Source organism: Pristis pectinata, chromosome 6, assembly GCF_009764475.1.
Source record: "Pristis pectinata isolate sPriPec2 chromosome 6, sPriPec2.1.pri, whole genome shotgun sequence".
In the NCBI taxonomy this organism is placed as follows: Eukaryota; Metazoa; Chordata; class Chondrichthyes; order Rhinopristiformes; family Pristidae; genus Pristis; species Pristis pectinata.
Genome location: NC_067410.1, coordinates 49,563,096 through 49,581,165, shown reverse-complemented (window position 1 = coordinate 49,581,165; position 18,070 = coordinate 49,563,096). Strand labels below are relative to the sequence as shown.

The window sequence follows — 18,070 nt, the reverse complement described above, 5'->3', positions numbered from 1 at the left end:
ACACTCAAGAACTTGAAGCTGCTCACCCTTTCCACCGCAGACCCTTCGATAAGGACTGGTGCATGTTTGGCTGACTTCCCCTTTCTAAAGTCCACAGTCAGTTCCTTGGTCTTCCTAATGTTGAGCACAAGGTTGTGGTTACAACACCACTCAAATAGCTGACCTACCTCATTCCTGTACACCGCCTTGTCACCATCTGTGATTCTGCCAATAACAGTGGTGTCATCAGCAAATTTGTAGATGGTGTTTGAGCTATGCTTAGCAATACAGTCATAGATATAGCGAGAGTAGATTAGGGGACTAAGAATGCAGCCCTGAGGTGCGCCTGTATTATTGGTCAGTGAGGAGGAGATGAAGTTTCAGATCTGCACTGATCATGGTCTCTCAGTGAGGAAGTTGAGGATCCAATTGTAGAGTAGGGTACAGAGGCCCAGCTCTTGAAGCTTAACGCTAAATTTTGAGGGATGATGATGCTGAACGCTGAGCTGTAGTCAGTGAACAACAGCCTGATGTTCATGTTCTGGTTATCCAGTGGTCCAGAGCAGAGTGGAGAGTAAGTGAGATAGCATCAGCTGTAGACCTTTCGTGGCAATAGGCGAATTGAAGCGAGTCCAGGTCTGTACTGAGGCAGGAGTTGATTTGAGCCATGACCAACCTCTCAAAGCACTTCATTACAGTGGATGTAAGTTCTACCAGATAGTAGTTGTTGATGTAGTTCACCCTGCTCTTCTTGGGCATGGGTACAATCGATGCCATCTTGAAACAAGTGGGAACCTTAGACTGCAGAAGGGAGAGGTTGAAGATGTCCCTGAGCACTTCAGCCAGTTGGTCAGCACAGGTTTTTAGCACTCGACCAAATACGCCATCAGGGCCTGACACTTTGCGAGGGTTCACCCTTCTGAAGGATGTTCTGACGTCAGCCTCTGAGACTGAGATCACAGGGTCATTGGGTGCTGTGGAGACTTGCGCAGGTGTATCATTAATCTCCCTCTCAAAGTGTGCATAAAAGGCATTACGCTCATCAGGGAGTGATATGTCATTGCTGTTTATGCTACTCGTTCTTGCCTTGTAGGAGGTGATGGCGGCAAGGTCTGCCACAGCTGTTGAGCATCAGTTTATGTCTCCAGTTTTGTCTGGAATTGCCTCTTCACTCTTGCGATAATCTTCCGAAGGTTGTACCTGGATTTCTTGAAGTTCTCTGGATGGTCAGTCCTGAATGCCACTGATCTAGCCCTCAGCAGAATACGAATCTTCTGGTTCATCCAGGGCTTTTGGTTTGGGAAGACCTGCTGTGTTTTTATGGGCACACACTCATCCACGCATGTCTTGATGAAGTAAGTGATGACTGTGGCATCTTCGTTCAGATCCATCAATGAATCCCTGAATATGATCCAGTCCACCGATTCAAAGCAGTCCTGTAAACGCTTCTCCGCCTCCCTTGACCATACCTTCGTGGTCCTATCCACTGGTGCCGCACTCTTCATTCTCTGCCTGTAAACAGGAAGAAGTACAGCCAGATGGTCAGATTTCCCAAAGTGTGGGTGCAGGATGGCACGGTAGGTACATTTGATGGTGGTGTAATAGTGGCTAAGTGTATTGGGTCCTCTGGTGTTACAGGTGACATGCTGGTAGTAGCTCAGCAGAAGCTTCTTCAAGGTAGCCTGATTGGGGTCTCCCACGATGGTAAGGGAGGCATCGGGGTGCGCTGTTTCATGCCTGTTAATCCTTCAGTGCCAACTTGACATCTGCTTGGGGTGGGATGTATACTGCAACCAGGATAAGGGTGGAGAACTCCCTCAGCAGTAGCATGGATGACACTTGACCATCAGATGTTCCAGATTGGGGAGTAGAACTGAGATAGAACCGCTACGCCAAGCACCACAATGAGTTGATCAAGAAGCGAACGCTACCGCCGCCTCCTTTACCTGATGCTGCTGTCCAATCCACGCGGTGGATGGTGAAATGCTCTGGCTGGAGCACCGATCCAGAGAGCTGGGAGTGAGCCATGTGTCTGTGAAACAGAATACATAGCAGTCCCTCTGATACAGCAGTCTTGCTTTGAGGTCTTCTATCTTGTTTTCCAATGACTGCACATTAGCCATGAGGATGCTATTGAAGGGGGTGGAGGGCTCTCAAGCCCTGACTCTTCAGTCTTACCTGAAGTCTTCTTCGGGGACCACGTTTTTTGTCACAATGGAGGCCTCTCTGATGCTTCCAGGTACTGTATTCGCCTTCTGGGTGGTCTGTTCTATCAAGTCTGTCAGGTCTGTCTAGTAATCATAAGATCGCTAATGTGTTTAAACTGCTTGAAATATTATTTGTTACTGCAGTCATTGTGGCTGCAGATTTCAGCTTTTAAAGGTAAGAATGGGAATACTTTAGTGTTCCCTTGGGAGCTGGCTGCAAAATGTCGCCACTCTCTGGCGACATTAAGAGATTAAGCTAGCTGGGCCTACGCTGGAATTTAGAGGTGATCTCATTGAAACATAAAATATTCTTACAAAGCTTAACTGGTTAAAATGTGAAGTTAATGTTTTCCCTGGCTGGGTTGCCTAGAACCAAGCATCACAATCTCAAAATAAGGGGTTGACCATATAGGATAGAGGTGAAAAGAAATTTCTTCACCAGAAGTGTGAATCATTGAAATTCTCTTCTCAAGAGGGTCGTGGATACTGTCACTGAGTACGTTCAGAACAGAGATCAATAGATTTATAGATATTAAGGAAATCAAGAGTTATAGGATTAGTGCAGGAAAGTGATGCTGTTATAAGATCAGCATTGATCTTTTTGAATGGTGGAGGAGGCGTGAGAGGATGTGAGCTGATCCAGCTTCTACTTCCGATGTTCCTTTAATGCCCTACTGCTGAAAATCACCATTATTGTACTACTCGACATTTCTCAGTTTACATGGAGATAATCTGAAAGCCACACACACCTGGTAATAAGCCCTGCTAAAACTGACACTTGAGTGAATATTTCCTGTCAGCAAATTTCCCATTGGCAACCATATTCTGGCATTCCCAAAAATTCTTTAATATATTTTCTTTCTTTCTACAGTGAGAGGTTTATGGTGAGGCTGAACAAGAATGGAATGCCGAGAAACCCAGAGAAGATAGACCGGCTATGTGCAGTGTTTACGGTAATGTGGTGTCACTTTTATTTTCAAAAAATTTAATGCCTTGGATTTGAAATTAAACTCAATATTGGTTCTGTTGTCCAAGGTAATTGCCTTTTAAGGATTTTGTTTCACCATATATCGAACTCATCAGATGGTTTGCAGGATCATGCTATGGTTCATGTTCAGAGTTTAGTGCTAACATAAGAAAATCGGTAAATTGTTTCATTATTGTCACATGTACAGTGAAAAACTTGTCTTGCATACCGTTAATACAGATCAATTCATTACAACAGTGCATTGAGGTTGTACAAGGGAAAGTGTTACAGGTACAGAGAAAGTGCAGTGCAGGTAAACAATAAACTGCAAGGTCATAGCGAGGTAGATTGTGAGGTCAAGAGTACATTTTATTGCACTAGGGAACCGTTCAATAGTTTTATAACAATGGTATAGAAGCTGTCCTTGAGCCTGGTGGTACGTGATTTCATGCTTTTGTATCTTCTGCCCAATGGGAGGAGGCAGAAGATCCGGGGTGGGTGGGGGTGTTTGATTATGCTGGCTGCTTTACCAAGGCAGCAAGAAGTGTAGACAGAGTCCATGGAGGGGAGGCTGGTTTTCGTGATGTGCTGAGCTGTGTCCACGACTCTCTGCAGTTTCTGGTGGTCTCATGCAGAGCAGTTGCCATGCCAAGCCATGATGCATCTGGATAGGATGCTTTCTATCGTGCATCGATAAAAATTGGTGAAGGTCAAAGGAGACATGCCATATTTCTTTAGACTCCTGAGGAAGTAGAAGCACTGGTGAGCTTTCTTGTCCATGACATCTATGTGGTTGGACCAGGACAGACTATTGATGATGTTCACTCCTAGAAACTTGAAGATGCTGTTTTGCTGACATTAAGGGAAAGGTTGTAGTCATGACACCATGTCACTAGGCGCTCTATCTCTTTCCTCTACTTCCTCATTGCTATTTGAGATATGGCCACTACGGTGGTATCATCTGCAAACTTGTAGATGGAGTTACAGCAGAATCTGGTCATGCAGTTGTGAGAGTAGAGGAAGTAGATTAGGGGGCTAAGGATACAGCTTTGTGGGGCATCAGTGTTGAGAATAATCATGCCTATCCTTACTGATTGGTCTGTTGGTTAGGAAGTCAAGGATCCAGTTGCAAAGGGAGGTGTTGAGTCCCAGGTCGAGGAGTTTGGAGATGAGTTTGCTTGGAATTATAGTATTGAAGGCAGAGCTGTAGTCAATAAACAATAGTCTAACGTAGGTGTCTCTACTGTACAGATGCTCCAGAGATGACTGTAGGGTCAGGGAGATGGCATCCAACATAGATCTGTTTCAATGGTGGGCGAATTGCAGTGGGTCGAGGTTGTCTGGGAGGCTGGAGTTAATGCACGCCATGACCAGCCTCTCGAAGCACTACTAGAAAATCCTACCTAGGAACTCCAGCATACCCAAATAAGTGTGCTAGACTGCCATGGAAGCCCGAGGGTCTTTGTAATCATGCTCTTTCCCTGCCCACCTGCAAATTTAGGTTGTACACTTTCATAATGGGAGGTCGTATAGGAAAAGCCTAGGGGTAGTGGCCAAAGGCAGGATCCATCAGAGGGTTGGTGGGTGGGGTCAGGAGTCAAGTGGATGGATTGGAAGGAGTAGTTGGGGGGGAGTCAATAGTTAGAATTTTAGTGAGAGTGCCCAATGAATCAAAAGCAAGTAACAGGCTTGCCTTTTAAGGGATCCCAGTTTCTTGCTGCGTTGTTAAAACATGTTTGTTACAGGAGTGACTAATGATGATTAATGTTGGCACAGATTTGTCTCAATTCCCTGGCAATGCTTCAAAAGGAGAACTGAACAGGAATAGCCATGTACAATATATGGGGAAATAGCTTCAATCACACAGGGGTCACTCAAGTGCCTGCTGAATTTCTCCTGTGTCACAAAATGACCATGAAGTGGTTGTTATCACATTTTCTTCCACAATTGAATTTTAATTGCATAATGCTGGAAAAAATAGCGTTTATGTGATTGAAATTTTGGGCAACTTTTCTCCCTTTCCAGTGCTCCATCTCCTCTCTTTAAGTTGAGTAGAATGTTAAGAAAAGATTAAATATTTAAGAACAGATCATCAAAAATAAGGATGAGGTAGTGTGCACAATACTGCACAATACTTTCTTTAATGAAGAAAATGCCATTCTCTCACTGATCTTGCCTGAAATAATTATCTTTATGATTAGGTTTGTTCTTGCATAAGTGACACAATGTGTTTTAATGGCAGCAGTTGTTGCTAACTGATGTATTGTTTGCCAGTCTATTGTAAATTCTGTATTTATTAACTGCTCGTTGTATAATGGGGCTCATCAATTAGTGGTTGGCCTTAAAAGGATTTTCAGAAACTCCGCATTGGAAGAGTCCATCAGGGAACCAGTGAAAATATCATTATTCTAATAAGCAGATTTAATACTGATTTATTATTTACTTTTAGTTGAGATGGGAAACCCAGTCCCATTCGCCTCTCAGGCAAATGGAGAAAATAACATGGCACAGTTTCAGAGAGGAGCAAGGAGGTTTTGCCCGGTGTTGTTGCCGATCTTTGTGCAGGTGTCAAAAAGGTATTTAATTAGCTGCATTGTTTCTTGGGTCATCCTGAAGTCACAAAAGATGCTATTTTATTATCTTATTGTGATCTTTTCCATGTACATGCAATCAAGTTGTTTTTTTTACTTTGGGGAAAAATGTGTTTGGTTATTAGGTTAAAGGGACACTGTACTTCCACTGTATCAGCACCAAAGAAAACCACTAAAGTAAGAGTTGGCTATGGTAGATTGGGACAATGCATTAAGAAGCAAGAAGTAAACAAGCAATGGCTAACATTTGAAGAATTCATGCAGAGATTATGAGTAATGTCTATTTCCTTAAGGCACAAAAAAAACCTGAGGAAAACTAATCTTGTGGCTAACAATAGAAGTTAAAGGTAGTGCTAGACAATAGGTAAAGGCTTACAGTATATTGTTTCTGATAAGAGCAATAAGCCTCGGGACGGCAAAAATTTCAAAATTCAGCAAAGAAACATTCAAGACATTGATAAGGAAAGGAAAAGTAGAATACAAAAGTAACCTGGCGAGAAACAAAAGCAGACTGTACAGGCTTCTGTGTAGATGTATTAAGAAAAAGAAAGGCTTAAAGTTAATATGGGTTCCCCACAGATGAGATAGTAGCCTTTGTATCAGGGGACAAGGAAATGGAAAAAAAATCATGTCTGTCTTTATGGAAGAGGATACTTGCCAAGAGAAAGTGAAAAGCTCAAAAAATTAGATAGTGAAAAAGAGTAGTATTGAAGAAATTAATGGAACTGAAAGCCAAAAACTTACCAGGACACCATGACCTGCATCTCAAGGTTTTTAAAGAAGTTGTGATGGATATAGTCAATACACTGGTTGCCAACTTCCAAAATTCAATAGATTCTAGACCCTTCAGAGTGAAAGCCTGCCAATGTAACACACTATTTAAGAAATCAAGGAGAGAGAAAAAAGGGAACTACAGACAAGTTGGTCTAACGCCAAAATTCTTGGGAAGGGAATGGTCGCAGGCCATTTAGAAAATGATAGTAGGATTGGGTAGAAAAAGCATGGATTTATGAAAAGAGAAATTTTGTTTGATGAATATGTTGGAGTTTTTTAAAGTTGTAACCAGCAGAGTGGGTCATGGGGAACAAGTTGATGTGGTGTCCTTGTACATTCAGAAAGCCTTCGATAAAGGTGCCACAAACCATATTATCAAACAAAATTATGACATGGAATTTATTCTTGTACCCCTGCTATTCACTATCTCTCTCAATGATTTGGATAAGAGAACCAACTGTAATATTACTCAAGTTAGTCAGTAATATAAAGCAGGGTGGTGGTATGAGTTGTTAGGAGAAAGCAGAGAGGCTTCAGAGGAAATAGAGATTGATATGTCCTCACACAGTCGTTTAGTCTGATCAAATATAATTTGGAAAAAAATGAGGTCATCAATTTGGTGGATAAAAAATAGAGAAGCAGAGTATTTTTTAAACAATGGGAGTTTAAAGGGGATGGTGTTCAGCCACACTTCAGTGACCAAGTTTACAAATCACTGGAAGTTAATATACAGGTACAGAAAGCATTTAGTTCTGCTAATGTTATTGCAAGAGAATTTGAGACCAAAAGTAAAGACATCCTACAGAAGTTATATAGTGCCCTGGTGAGACAGTGTTTGGAATATTGTGCTCAGGTTTGGATTGCTTGCCTGATAGGAGGAAATGCAATGAAGATTCACCAGAATGCAACAAAGGTTCACCAGATTGATTCCTAGGATGTGGGATGTCCTTTGGGAAGAGCTGAAATGACAGGGATTGGTGCAAGGATGATGTTTCCCATGACAGCAATTAGTGTCTTCTCCTGGGCCAACATCCTCAGCACTAAGGCTCTAGTTACAATCAGTGGAAAATGCTGGGCAGGTCATGTTTTTTGCATCCCTAACATCAGCTCTGTCTTGGGAAGCAATTACCAGGCAGAGACGGGAAAAGATTTAAGGACATTCAAAGCCTCCTTGAAGAGATGGAACATCTCCATTAACTCCTGGGAACATCTGGCCTTTCACCGCTCAAAGTGAAGGAACATGTGGGATAGCATTGAAGACATCAGGGCTGTGCATCAAGAACACACAAAAGCTCTGCAAAAGGGGCGCACCACTTCATGAACTACTATATTCCACCCACCCCCCCACCCCACCCCCCACCATGGCCTATCAGACACCTCCCGACACCACAGGCCTCCCACAAAACTGGAATGGAAGCAAGTGTTTCTTGATGCTGAGGGACTGCTTAAAAAGAGAAAGAAAGTGTCCAGAACAGGGGGATCATGGCTTCAAAATAAGGAATCTGCCATTCATTACTGATATGAGAAGAATATTCTTCACCAAGAGCATTATGAATCTTCAGAATCCTCTTCCCAAGTGGACTGTGAAAGCTGTCACTAAGTATATTCAGGACGAAGATTGATATGTTTTTAGAGATTGAGGGATGGTTGGTGCAGGAAAGTGATGCTGATGCAAAAGATTAGCCATGATCTTTTTGAATGGCTGAGAAGGTGTGAAGGCCTAAATAGCTTGCTCCTGCTTCTGTTTCTTATGTTCTTTTGTGCGTGGTGGATGTGTCATAGAGTGAAGAAGGTACATTACCTTTAGACCGTGGCCTTTCTCACAAAATATTAATGATGCAATTCAAATTCAACCTTTTGAGCAAATGATCAAAGGTGCACAATGTCCTCAGTATTCAACAGCAGTGAACACCTGAGATACTGAAACAAAATCACACTTGTATAAAGCTCTTGGTTCACTGACACAATTGTGTCAATATTAACTGGACAGGTAAGAAAACTATTGGATTGGGTGGAATGTTGCTTTTAAATCTGAATTGAATTCAATGGAAAGTGAATCAGATGAGCCAGTTCTGATGCCAAATTCTTCTCCCTCCCCCCATTACTGTGCATTGCTTTTGAATCCTCCAATATATCAGGGCCTCTCCAAATCTGACCTCTTGTTCAACCCAGACTTTAATTAGTCCACTTTGGTCATTATTCCTTCAGTTAATCCAAGATCCTAAACTCTATCCTTCTTTTTCGCAAACCATGCTCTCCCAATATATCTTTATGTGGCTTGGTTCAAACATTGGTAGTAACCCAGTGAGACATCTTGGAACATTTCACTACATTAAAGAGCCATATAAATGCAAGTTATAGCTGTTGATGCTTTTAACATATTTAAAACTACATTTCACCTGATCTGGACAGATTAGATTAAAATTGTCAACACTGAATAGGGCAATTGGAGTCAACAATTTTCAACATTTTTAATCAACCAGCTCCACATAAGAAACTTCTCATGTTCTGAGGTTCTGATCACCTTTTCCTTGTTCCTGTTTCTCTCTCACACCTTTCTTAATTGAGCTATTCTTTTTCTACATATGTATTCTTCTGGCTGCAACCTGAAACCACTTTTTTTACCCTCTCTCTATGTCCTATTTCCTTCCTATCCCCTCTCTCTCCCTCTCCCCTTCCTCCCCCCCGACTAACTGTCTTTTATTTCTTCCCTTTTACTTTCTCCTTTCTTGTTCAGTATTCCTATTTGATTAATTTTATACAGTTTCTTTGCAGTTTATCCCTCATTCTCTTGCTTCCCTTTTTCATTATCTCCTTCCTGCCTGGTGTACATTGTGTGTGTCTGTGTCTGTCTGTCTGTCTGTCTGTTTGAATGTGACAATGTAAGCTTGCAGAGCAATGAAAAGTAATTTTAGGGAGCAAGCAAATGTAGCAAGGGAGCAAGAGAAAAAGGAGCAAGCCGCCCTTCAAACCACACCTAAGACTATCTAACCCCTTCCTCCCACATATCCATCTATCTTAAATTCCTCCATATGCTTATCTAACAATCTCTTGAACTTGACCAACGTATCAGCCTCCACCACCACCCCAGGCAGCGCATTCCATGCACCAACCACTCTCTGGGTGAAAAACCTCCCTCTGACATCTCCCTTGAACTTCCCACCCATTGCCTTAAAGCCATGCCCTCTTGTATTGAGCATTGGTGCCCTGGGAAAGAGGCGCTGGCTGTCCACTCTATCTATTCCTCTTAATATCTTGTATACCTCTATCATGTCTCCCCTCATCCTCCTCCTCTCCAATGAGTAAAGCACTAGCTCCTTTAGTCTCTCCTCATAATCCATACCCTCTAATCCAGGCAGCATCCTGGTAAATCTCCTCCTCCACATCCTTCCTATAATGAGGCAACCAGAACTGGACACAGTACTCTAAGTGTGGCCTAACCAGAGTTTTGTAAAAGCTAACATCCCGTAAGCTTTCTTAACTACCCTATCTACCTGTGAGGCGACTTTCAGTGATCTGTGGATATGAACCCCCAGATCCTTCTGCTCCTCCACACTACCCAGAATCCTGCCATTTGCCTTGTGCTCCACCTTGGAGTTTGTCCGTCCAAAATGTACTACCTCACACTTCTCTGGATTGAACTCCGTCTGCCACTTCTCAGCCCAGCTCTGCATCCTATAAATATCCCTCTGTAAGCTTCGACAGCCCTCCACACTATCCACAACACTACCGATCTTTGTGTCATCTGCAAACTTGCTAACCCACCCTTCCACACCCTCATCTAAGTCATTAACAAATATCACAAAAAGTAGAGGTCCCAGAACTGATCCCTGTGGGACACCACTAGTCACAGCCCTCCAATCCGAATGCACTCCCTCCACCACAACCCTCTGCTTTCTACAGGCAAGCCAATTCTGAATCCACACGGCCAAGCCTCCCTGGATCCCTTGGCCTCTGACCTACTGAAGAAGCCTACCATGTGGAACCTTATCAAATGCCTTACTAAAATCCATGTAAACCATATCCACTGCACTACCCTCATCAATCTTACTGGTCACCTCCTCAAAGAAGCCTATCAGGCCTGTGAGGCAAGATCTTCCCTTCACAAAGCCATGCAGGCTGTCCCTAATCAATCCATGATTCTCTAAATGCTCATAGATCCTATCTCTTAGAATCCTTTCTAACAGCTTACCCACCACAGACGCAAGGCTCACTGGTCTGTAATTCCCTGGACTATCCCGACTACCTCTTTTGAATAAGGGGACAACATTCGCCACCCTCCAATCCACCGGTACCATCCCCGTGGACAACGAGGACTCAAAGATCCTAACCAACAGTTCAGCAATCTCCTCCCTCACCTCACAAAGCAGCCTGGGGAATATTCTGTCAGGCCCCGAGGACTTATCTGTCCTAATATTTTCTAACAGCTCTAACACATCCTCTCTCTTGATATCTACATACTCTAGAACATTACTCTTACCAACACTGTCCTCAGCATCATCAAGACCCCTCTCCCTGGTGAATACTGAAGAGAAGTATTCATTGAGAACCTCACCCACTTCCACAGCTTCCGGGCACATCCTCCCACCTTTGTCTTTAATCGGACTTACTTTTACTCTAGCCATCCTTCTGCTCTTCACGTATGAGAAAAAAGCCTTGGGATTCTCCTTAACCCTACTTGTCAAAGCCTTTTCATGTCCCCTTCTCGCTCTCCTCAGCCCTTTCTTCAGCTCCTTCCTTGCTACCCTATATTCCTCACGAGCCTTATCTGATCCTTGCTGCTTACACCTTATGTATGCTGCCTTCTTCTTCCTAACTAGTTGTTCCACCTCTCTCATCACCCGCAGTTCCTTCACCCTGCCATTCCTTCTCTGCCTCACCAGGACAAATTTATCCCTAACATCCTGCAGAAGATCTCTGAACATCGACCACATCTCCATAGTATATTTCCCTTCAAAAATGTCATCCCAATTTACACTCCCAAGTTCTCACCTTATAGCCTCATAATTCACCTTTCCCCAATTAAATACCTTCCCATCCTCTTTGCTCCTATCCCTGTCCATGACAATTCTAAAGGTTATGGAGCAATGGTCACTGTCCCCCAAATGCTCACCCACCGATAGATCTGTCACCTGTCCCGGTTTATTACCTAAAACTAGATCTAATATGGCATTCCCTCTAATCAGCCTGTCAACATACTGTGTCAGGAATCCGTCCTGGACACACTTAACAAATTGTGCCCCATCTAAACCCTTGGCACTAAGTAGGTGCCAATCAATATTTGGAAAGTTGAAGTCTCCGATTATAATAACCCTGTTATTCTCGCACCTTTCTAAAAACTGCCTCCCAATCTGCTCCTCAGTATCCCTACTGCTACCGGGGGGCCTATAGAATACTCCCAGGAGGGTAACTGCTCCTTTCTTGTTCCTAACTTCCACCCACATTGACTCTAGAGAGGATCCTTCTACATTATCTACCCTTTCTGCAGCTGTAACAATATCCCTGACAGGTATCGCCACCCCTCCTTCTCTTCTCCCCCCCTCCCTATCCCTTTTAAAACACTGAAAACCAGGAATATTCAATATCCATTCCTGCCCTGATGTCAGCCATGTCTCTGTAATAGCCACAATATCGTAGTCCCATGTACTTATCCAAGCTCTTAGTTCATCTCCCTTATCCCTGATTCTTCTTGCATTTAAGTAAATGCACTTCAGCCCATGCACCTTACTACTTTTACAGCCTGTACTCTGCCTCTCCTTCCTCAAAGCCTCTCTACCTGTCAGATCTAACTTTTCCCCATCCCCTTCTTCCTCTGACCTACTCCTTCGGTTCCCTTCCCCCTTGCAATCTAGTTTAAACCCTCCTGAACCACCCTAGCAAACCTGGCTGCAAGGATATTGGCCCCCCTCAGGTTCTCTCTGTACCTGTCTCTGACCTGTCCTCTCTGTACAGGTCCCACCTTCCCCAGAAGAGATCCCAATGATCCAAAAATCTAAAACCCTCCCTCCTGCACCAACTTCTCAGCCACGCATTTATTTGCCATCTCCTCCTATTCCTACCTTCACTATCGCGTGGCACTGGCAGCAATCCCGAGATTGCTACCGTGGAGGTCCTGTTCTTAAGCCTTCTGCCTAGCTCGCTAAACTCACTTTTCAGGACCTCATCCCTTTTCCCACCTATGTCATTGGTACCAACATGAACCACAACTTCTGGCTCTTCTCCCTCCCAATCTCGAATCCTGTGGACCCGATCAGTGACATCCCAGACCCTGGCACCTGGGAGGCAACCTACCATCCGGGATTCACGCTCACTGCCACAGAACCTCCTATCTGTTTCCCTGACTATCGAGTCCCCTATCACTACTGCCTTCCTCTTCTCCTCCCTTCCCTTCTGAGCAGCAGGACCAGTCCCAGTGCCATAGACCTGGCTACTGCTGCTCGGCCCCGGCAGCTCATCTCCCTCAACAGCTTCCAAAGCAGAAAACCTGTTGTTGAGGGGAACAGCCTCCAGGGTCCTCTGCTCTATCTGCCTGTTTGTTTTCTTTTTCCTTTTCTCTCCCCTGACAGTCACCCTTCTATCTACTTCCTGGACTCCAGAAGTACCTGCTCTAAGGGGGGTGACTCTCCTGATGTACAGTATCTACATAACTCTCCCCCTCCCTGATGCTGTGCAGTGTTTGAAACTGCAACTCCAGCTCATCAAGTTTGAGCCGAAATTCCTCCAGCCTCAAGCACTTACTGCAGATGTTGCCATCGTGGATCACAGCAAGGTCCACGGGCTCCCACATCAAGCAGCTGCAGCACACCACCATGTCCTCCATCTGAACTAATTCTTTTTTTCCCCCTAGGTTTTCCTGTTTACAAATTTATAAACAGATAACAGGTAAAACCTTACCTTTACCTACTTACCAGCTATTCACCCGCCTTGCCCCTTTACGCCTAAGCCCCTTAAGCCAAAGTCCAACCACTCTGCTCCCTCTCACTCAGTTGCCCGCTCCGACGCTGCCCGCTGGATATGGCGGTTTACTTTTTAAACTGCCCGCACCTTACCTGCTGACGTCACGCGCCTGCGCAGTCCAGCCCCCAATTCTCCTTGACATTACTTGACACCCATCAACTCCATTTTCCTTTCTCTCCTCTCCTGACCAGGCTTACTCCAGGATTATCAGTGTCATTTGTATTTCAAAGAAAACACTTTTAATAGTGATGGTGCCTTCAGTAATAGAGTGAAATATCAGCCTAGTTTACGTGCTCAGATCTCTGGAGTGGGACTTGAACTCAGCTTTCTGACTCAGAAATGAGAGTGCTATTACTGAGACAATGATAACACTGGGCACTGATCAGAAGGGCACGTCATGCCAGTTTTTTCTCTCCACAAGCTGACAATGTATTTATTTGTGGTGCTCCCCAACTGCAACCAGTCAATGTAGCACAGTCTAGGGAATCCTTGGATTTTCTTCAGTTAAATTCTTCTTACAAAAGATTACATTTTCTCAGTGGTCACAGGCCATCAGCAAATCTTTGGGTCTTATAGATGCATACAGCATAGAATCAAGCCGTTAGGCCCACCAGTTCATACCGACCTTTTTTGCCCATCTACACCAATCCCATTTGCCCATTTTAGATCTGTATCCTTCTATGCTTTGCCAGTCTAAACACCTCTTAAAGATTGTGATTATATATGATTCCACCATCTCCTCTGGAAACTATTATCCATTCTGTGTGTAAAAAAAATTCCCCTCAAATCCCCACCAAGGTTCCTTCCTCTCACTTGAAACCTATGCCCTCTTGTTTTTGATACCCATACCATGGGAAAAAGACTCTGACTATCTACCCTATGTGTGCCTCTTATAATTTTATATACCTCTGTCAGGTCACCCCCAGCCTCCTTCACTGCATGGAAAAACAAGCCCAGCCTACCCGATCTCTCCCCATAAGGTCCTCTGATCCAGGCAACATCCTATTGAATCTCTTTTTTGCTCTCTCCAGTGTAACCAAATCCTTCCTATAGTGTGGCAACCTGAACTGAGCATAATATTCCAAATGTGTTTTAACCAGTCTTTTGTGAAGCTGCATCATAAGATCCCAACTTTTATATTCTGTGCCCTGATCTGTGAATTCAAGCATGCTGTATGCCTTCTTCGAGCACAGGGCTGATGGATAAATCATCCTCCATGTGTTCTTTTCATATGGAGGATGAAGCAGCCCAGCAATATCTACAAAATGACTCAAATTCATAACGTCACTCCAATCAATTCTGGGGGATGTACTGACATAAGAGTATGCCCATCAACACAAGAAATTTAACATGTGCTTTAAAATGCTTGAGCTGATCTACAACTATATCTTGGAATTGGAATTAGTTTATCATTGTCACATGTACAAAGGCACAGTGAAAGGCTTGTCTTGCATATATCGTTCATAAAGATCAATTCATTACACAGTGAACTGAGGTAGTACAAGGGAAAAGGAATGACAGAATGCAGAAAAAAGTGTAACAGCTACAGAGAAAGGGTGGTGCAGGTAGACAATAAGGTGCAAGGTCATAATGACATAGATTGTGAGGTCAAGAGTCCGTCTTATTGTACTAGCGAACCATTCAATAGTCTTATAACAGCAGGGTAGAAGCTGTCCTTGAGCCTGGTGGTAAGTGCTTTCAGGCTTTTGTATCTTCGACCTGATGGGAGAGAGGAGAAAAGAGAATGTCCAGGCTAGGTGGAGATCTTTGATTATGCTAGCTGCTTTATCGAGGCAGCAAGAGGTATAGACATTCCATGGAGGGGAGGCTGGTTTCCGTGATGTGCTGAGCTGTGTCTACAGCTCTTTGCAGTTTCTTGCGGTCATGGGCAAGCAGTTGCCATAACAAGCCATGATGCATCCAGATAGGATGCTTTCTATAGTGCATCAATAAAAATTGATAAGGGTCGACGGGCCAAATTTCTTTAGCCTCCTGAGGCAGTTGAGGCACTGGTGAGCTTCTTTGGCCATGGCGTTTATGTGGTTGGACCAGGACAGGCCATTGGTGATGTTCACTCCTAGGAACTTGAAGCCCTCAACCCTCTCAACCTCAGCACCGTTGATGTTGTTAGGAGCATGTGCACTGCCCCACTTCCTGAAGTCAATGACCAGTTCTTTTGTTTTGCTGACATTGAGGGAAAGGTTGTTGTCATGACACCATCTATCTCCTTCCTGTACTCTGACTCATCATTATTTGAGATAAGACCCACTGTGGTGCCCACATGGGCACGCAGTCACCAGTGTGTTGGGAGTAGAATAGGGAGCTGAGGGCGCAGCCTAATGGAGCACCAGTGTTGAGAATAATCATGTCGGAGGCGATTGCAGTCTGTTGGTAGGAACTCAAGGATCTATTTGCAGTGGGAGATGTTGACTCACAGGTCTCGGAGTTTGGTGATGAGTTTGCTTGGAATTATAGTATTGAAGGCAGAGCTGTAGTCAATAAACAACAGTCTAATGTAGGTGTCTTTATTGTCCAGATGCTCCAGAAATGAGTGTTGGGCCAGGGAGGTGGCATCCGCCATAGACCTGTTTCGGCGTTAGGTGGTTTGCAGTGGGTTGAGGTTATCTGGGAGACTGGAGCTAATGCATGCCATGACGAGCCTCTCGAAGCACTTCATGGTGGTGGATGTCAGAGCCATCGGGTGGTAGTCATTAAGGCACATTACATTGTTTTTCTTATGTACTGGGATGATAATGGTCTTCTTAAGCAGTTAGCAACCTCAGATTGAAGCAGGGAGAGGTTAAAAATGTCTCTAAATACCCCTGCCATCTGATCTGCACAGGATCTAAGGACATGGCCAGGGACACTATCTGGGCCAGATACTTTCCACCGGTTCACTCTCTGGAAGGCTGATTTTGCATCCACAATGGTGACTATGGGTTCAGGTGCATTGAAGGTTGTCAGGGTGAATGGTGACATACCAAACCCCTTCTGTTCAAATGTGCATAAAATGTGTTAAGCTCATCGGGAAGGGATGCACTGTTGTCAGCGATGCTGCCCGACTTCGTTTTGTAGTCCGTTATAGCATGTAAGCCCTGTCACAACTGATGGCTGGTCTGGGACTCAATCTCGGACTGGTATTGTCCCTTGGCATCTCTGACAGCTTTACGGGAGGTCATATCTCGATTTATTGTATAGGTCAGGGTTACCTGATTTGAATGCTGCAGTCCTAGACTTTAGTAGGGAGTGGATCTCCGAATTCATCCATGATCTCTGGTTTGGGAACACCCGTATTGTCCTCTTTGATACATGGTCCTCAACACACCTGCTGATAAAGTCTGTGACGGTGGTGACATACTCATCTAGGCTGGCAGCTGAGTCTTTGAACATGGACCAGTCTACTGACTCAAAACAGTCACGTAGAAGCTCATCTATTTCCTCAGGCCAGCACTGTATGACTTACTGTACTGGATCCTCCTGTTCAGCTTCTGTTTGTATGCATTGGGAAGGGCTGTAGCCTGGTGTGGTCTGATTTAACAAAGTTTGGATGGTGGGGGGGTGGGGGGATGTGGTGGTGGTTCGGTAGGCATCTTTGATGATTGTATAGCAATGTTCAAGGGTGTTTGGGCCCCTGGTGGGACAAGAGACGTGCTGGTAGTATTATGGTAACACTCTTGAAGTTGGCCTGGTTGAAGTCACTGGCAATGATGAAAAGGGCCTCAGGGTATCCCGTTTCAAGTCTGTTGACCACAGAGTATAGTTCATTGAGTGCAGTCTCCAAGCACCATTAAGAAGCAGACCCCTCCGCCTCTAACTTTGTCCAAGGACACCATACAATCCATCCAGTGAATTGAGAAGCCCTCAGGTTGTATGGCACAGTCAGGTGAAGCAGATGTAAGCCATGTTTTGGTGAGACATAGCACACAGCAGTCCCTCAGTTCTCTTTGGTAGGTCAGTCTTGCCCTTAGTTCATCAACTTTGTTCTCAATGGCCTGCACATTAGTTCATAGTATGCTGGGTGTCTTAACTAACTACGTATTATTTATCAATTCGCCCTGATCTTGATGGGTCCAATTTTTGGTTACCTAGTTTAATATTTCTCTTTGGTTCAGGGTCAAATTAATAATGCTTCTGTGAAGCATTTTAGGTCATTTACCTACATTAAAGATACCTAATTGGAAATTCCTTTTCAGTCAGTAGTAAGTGAAGGTTTTATTTGGATTATGTCTCTGACACACTGAAACTTACCTTTCATGTGTTTCCAAGCCTTTATTTCACATCTTTTGATCTCATTGCACTGTATACTTCCTGCACGTGTGAATCTCAGAAATACTTCTTATTAAAAGTGTTTATAATTTAAATATTTCTGTATTGTCTGTAGGTTTTCCCGCTGAGCCAACACAGCCCATATGGTAAAATTGTGAATTTAGTGGATTATGTACAGAAAGTGCTCTCGCTCTCACTCTCTCTCTCTCAATTGTTTCAGTTCAAAATCTTAAAGAATACGTCAACCAACTTCTCCACAAAATCATCATCATTTTGGAAAGTCATCCTGTCAGTTCTGTTTTTAATTACCTTTGCTGTTTTTAATCGAG

At 44.0% G+C, this 18,070-nt stretch overlaps 1 protein-coding gene across 3 annotated transcripts in view; it reads left to right on the top strand.

Annotated features, from left to right (window-relative positions):
* Nucleotides 1–18,070, top strand: part of dock3 (dedicator of cytokinesis 3) — an 822,502-nt gene that overhangs the window by 475,221 nt on the left and 329,211 nt on the right. For all 3 annotated transcript variants that reach the window (XM_052017225.1, XM_052017226.1, XM_052017224.1), the window contains exon 10: nucleotides 3,058–3,139. In XM_052017225.1, the coding sequence (XP_051873185.1) occupies nucleotides 3,058–3,139 (82 nt within the window). The remainder of the gene's footprint in view (nucleotides 1–3,057; nucleotides 3,140–18,070) is intronic.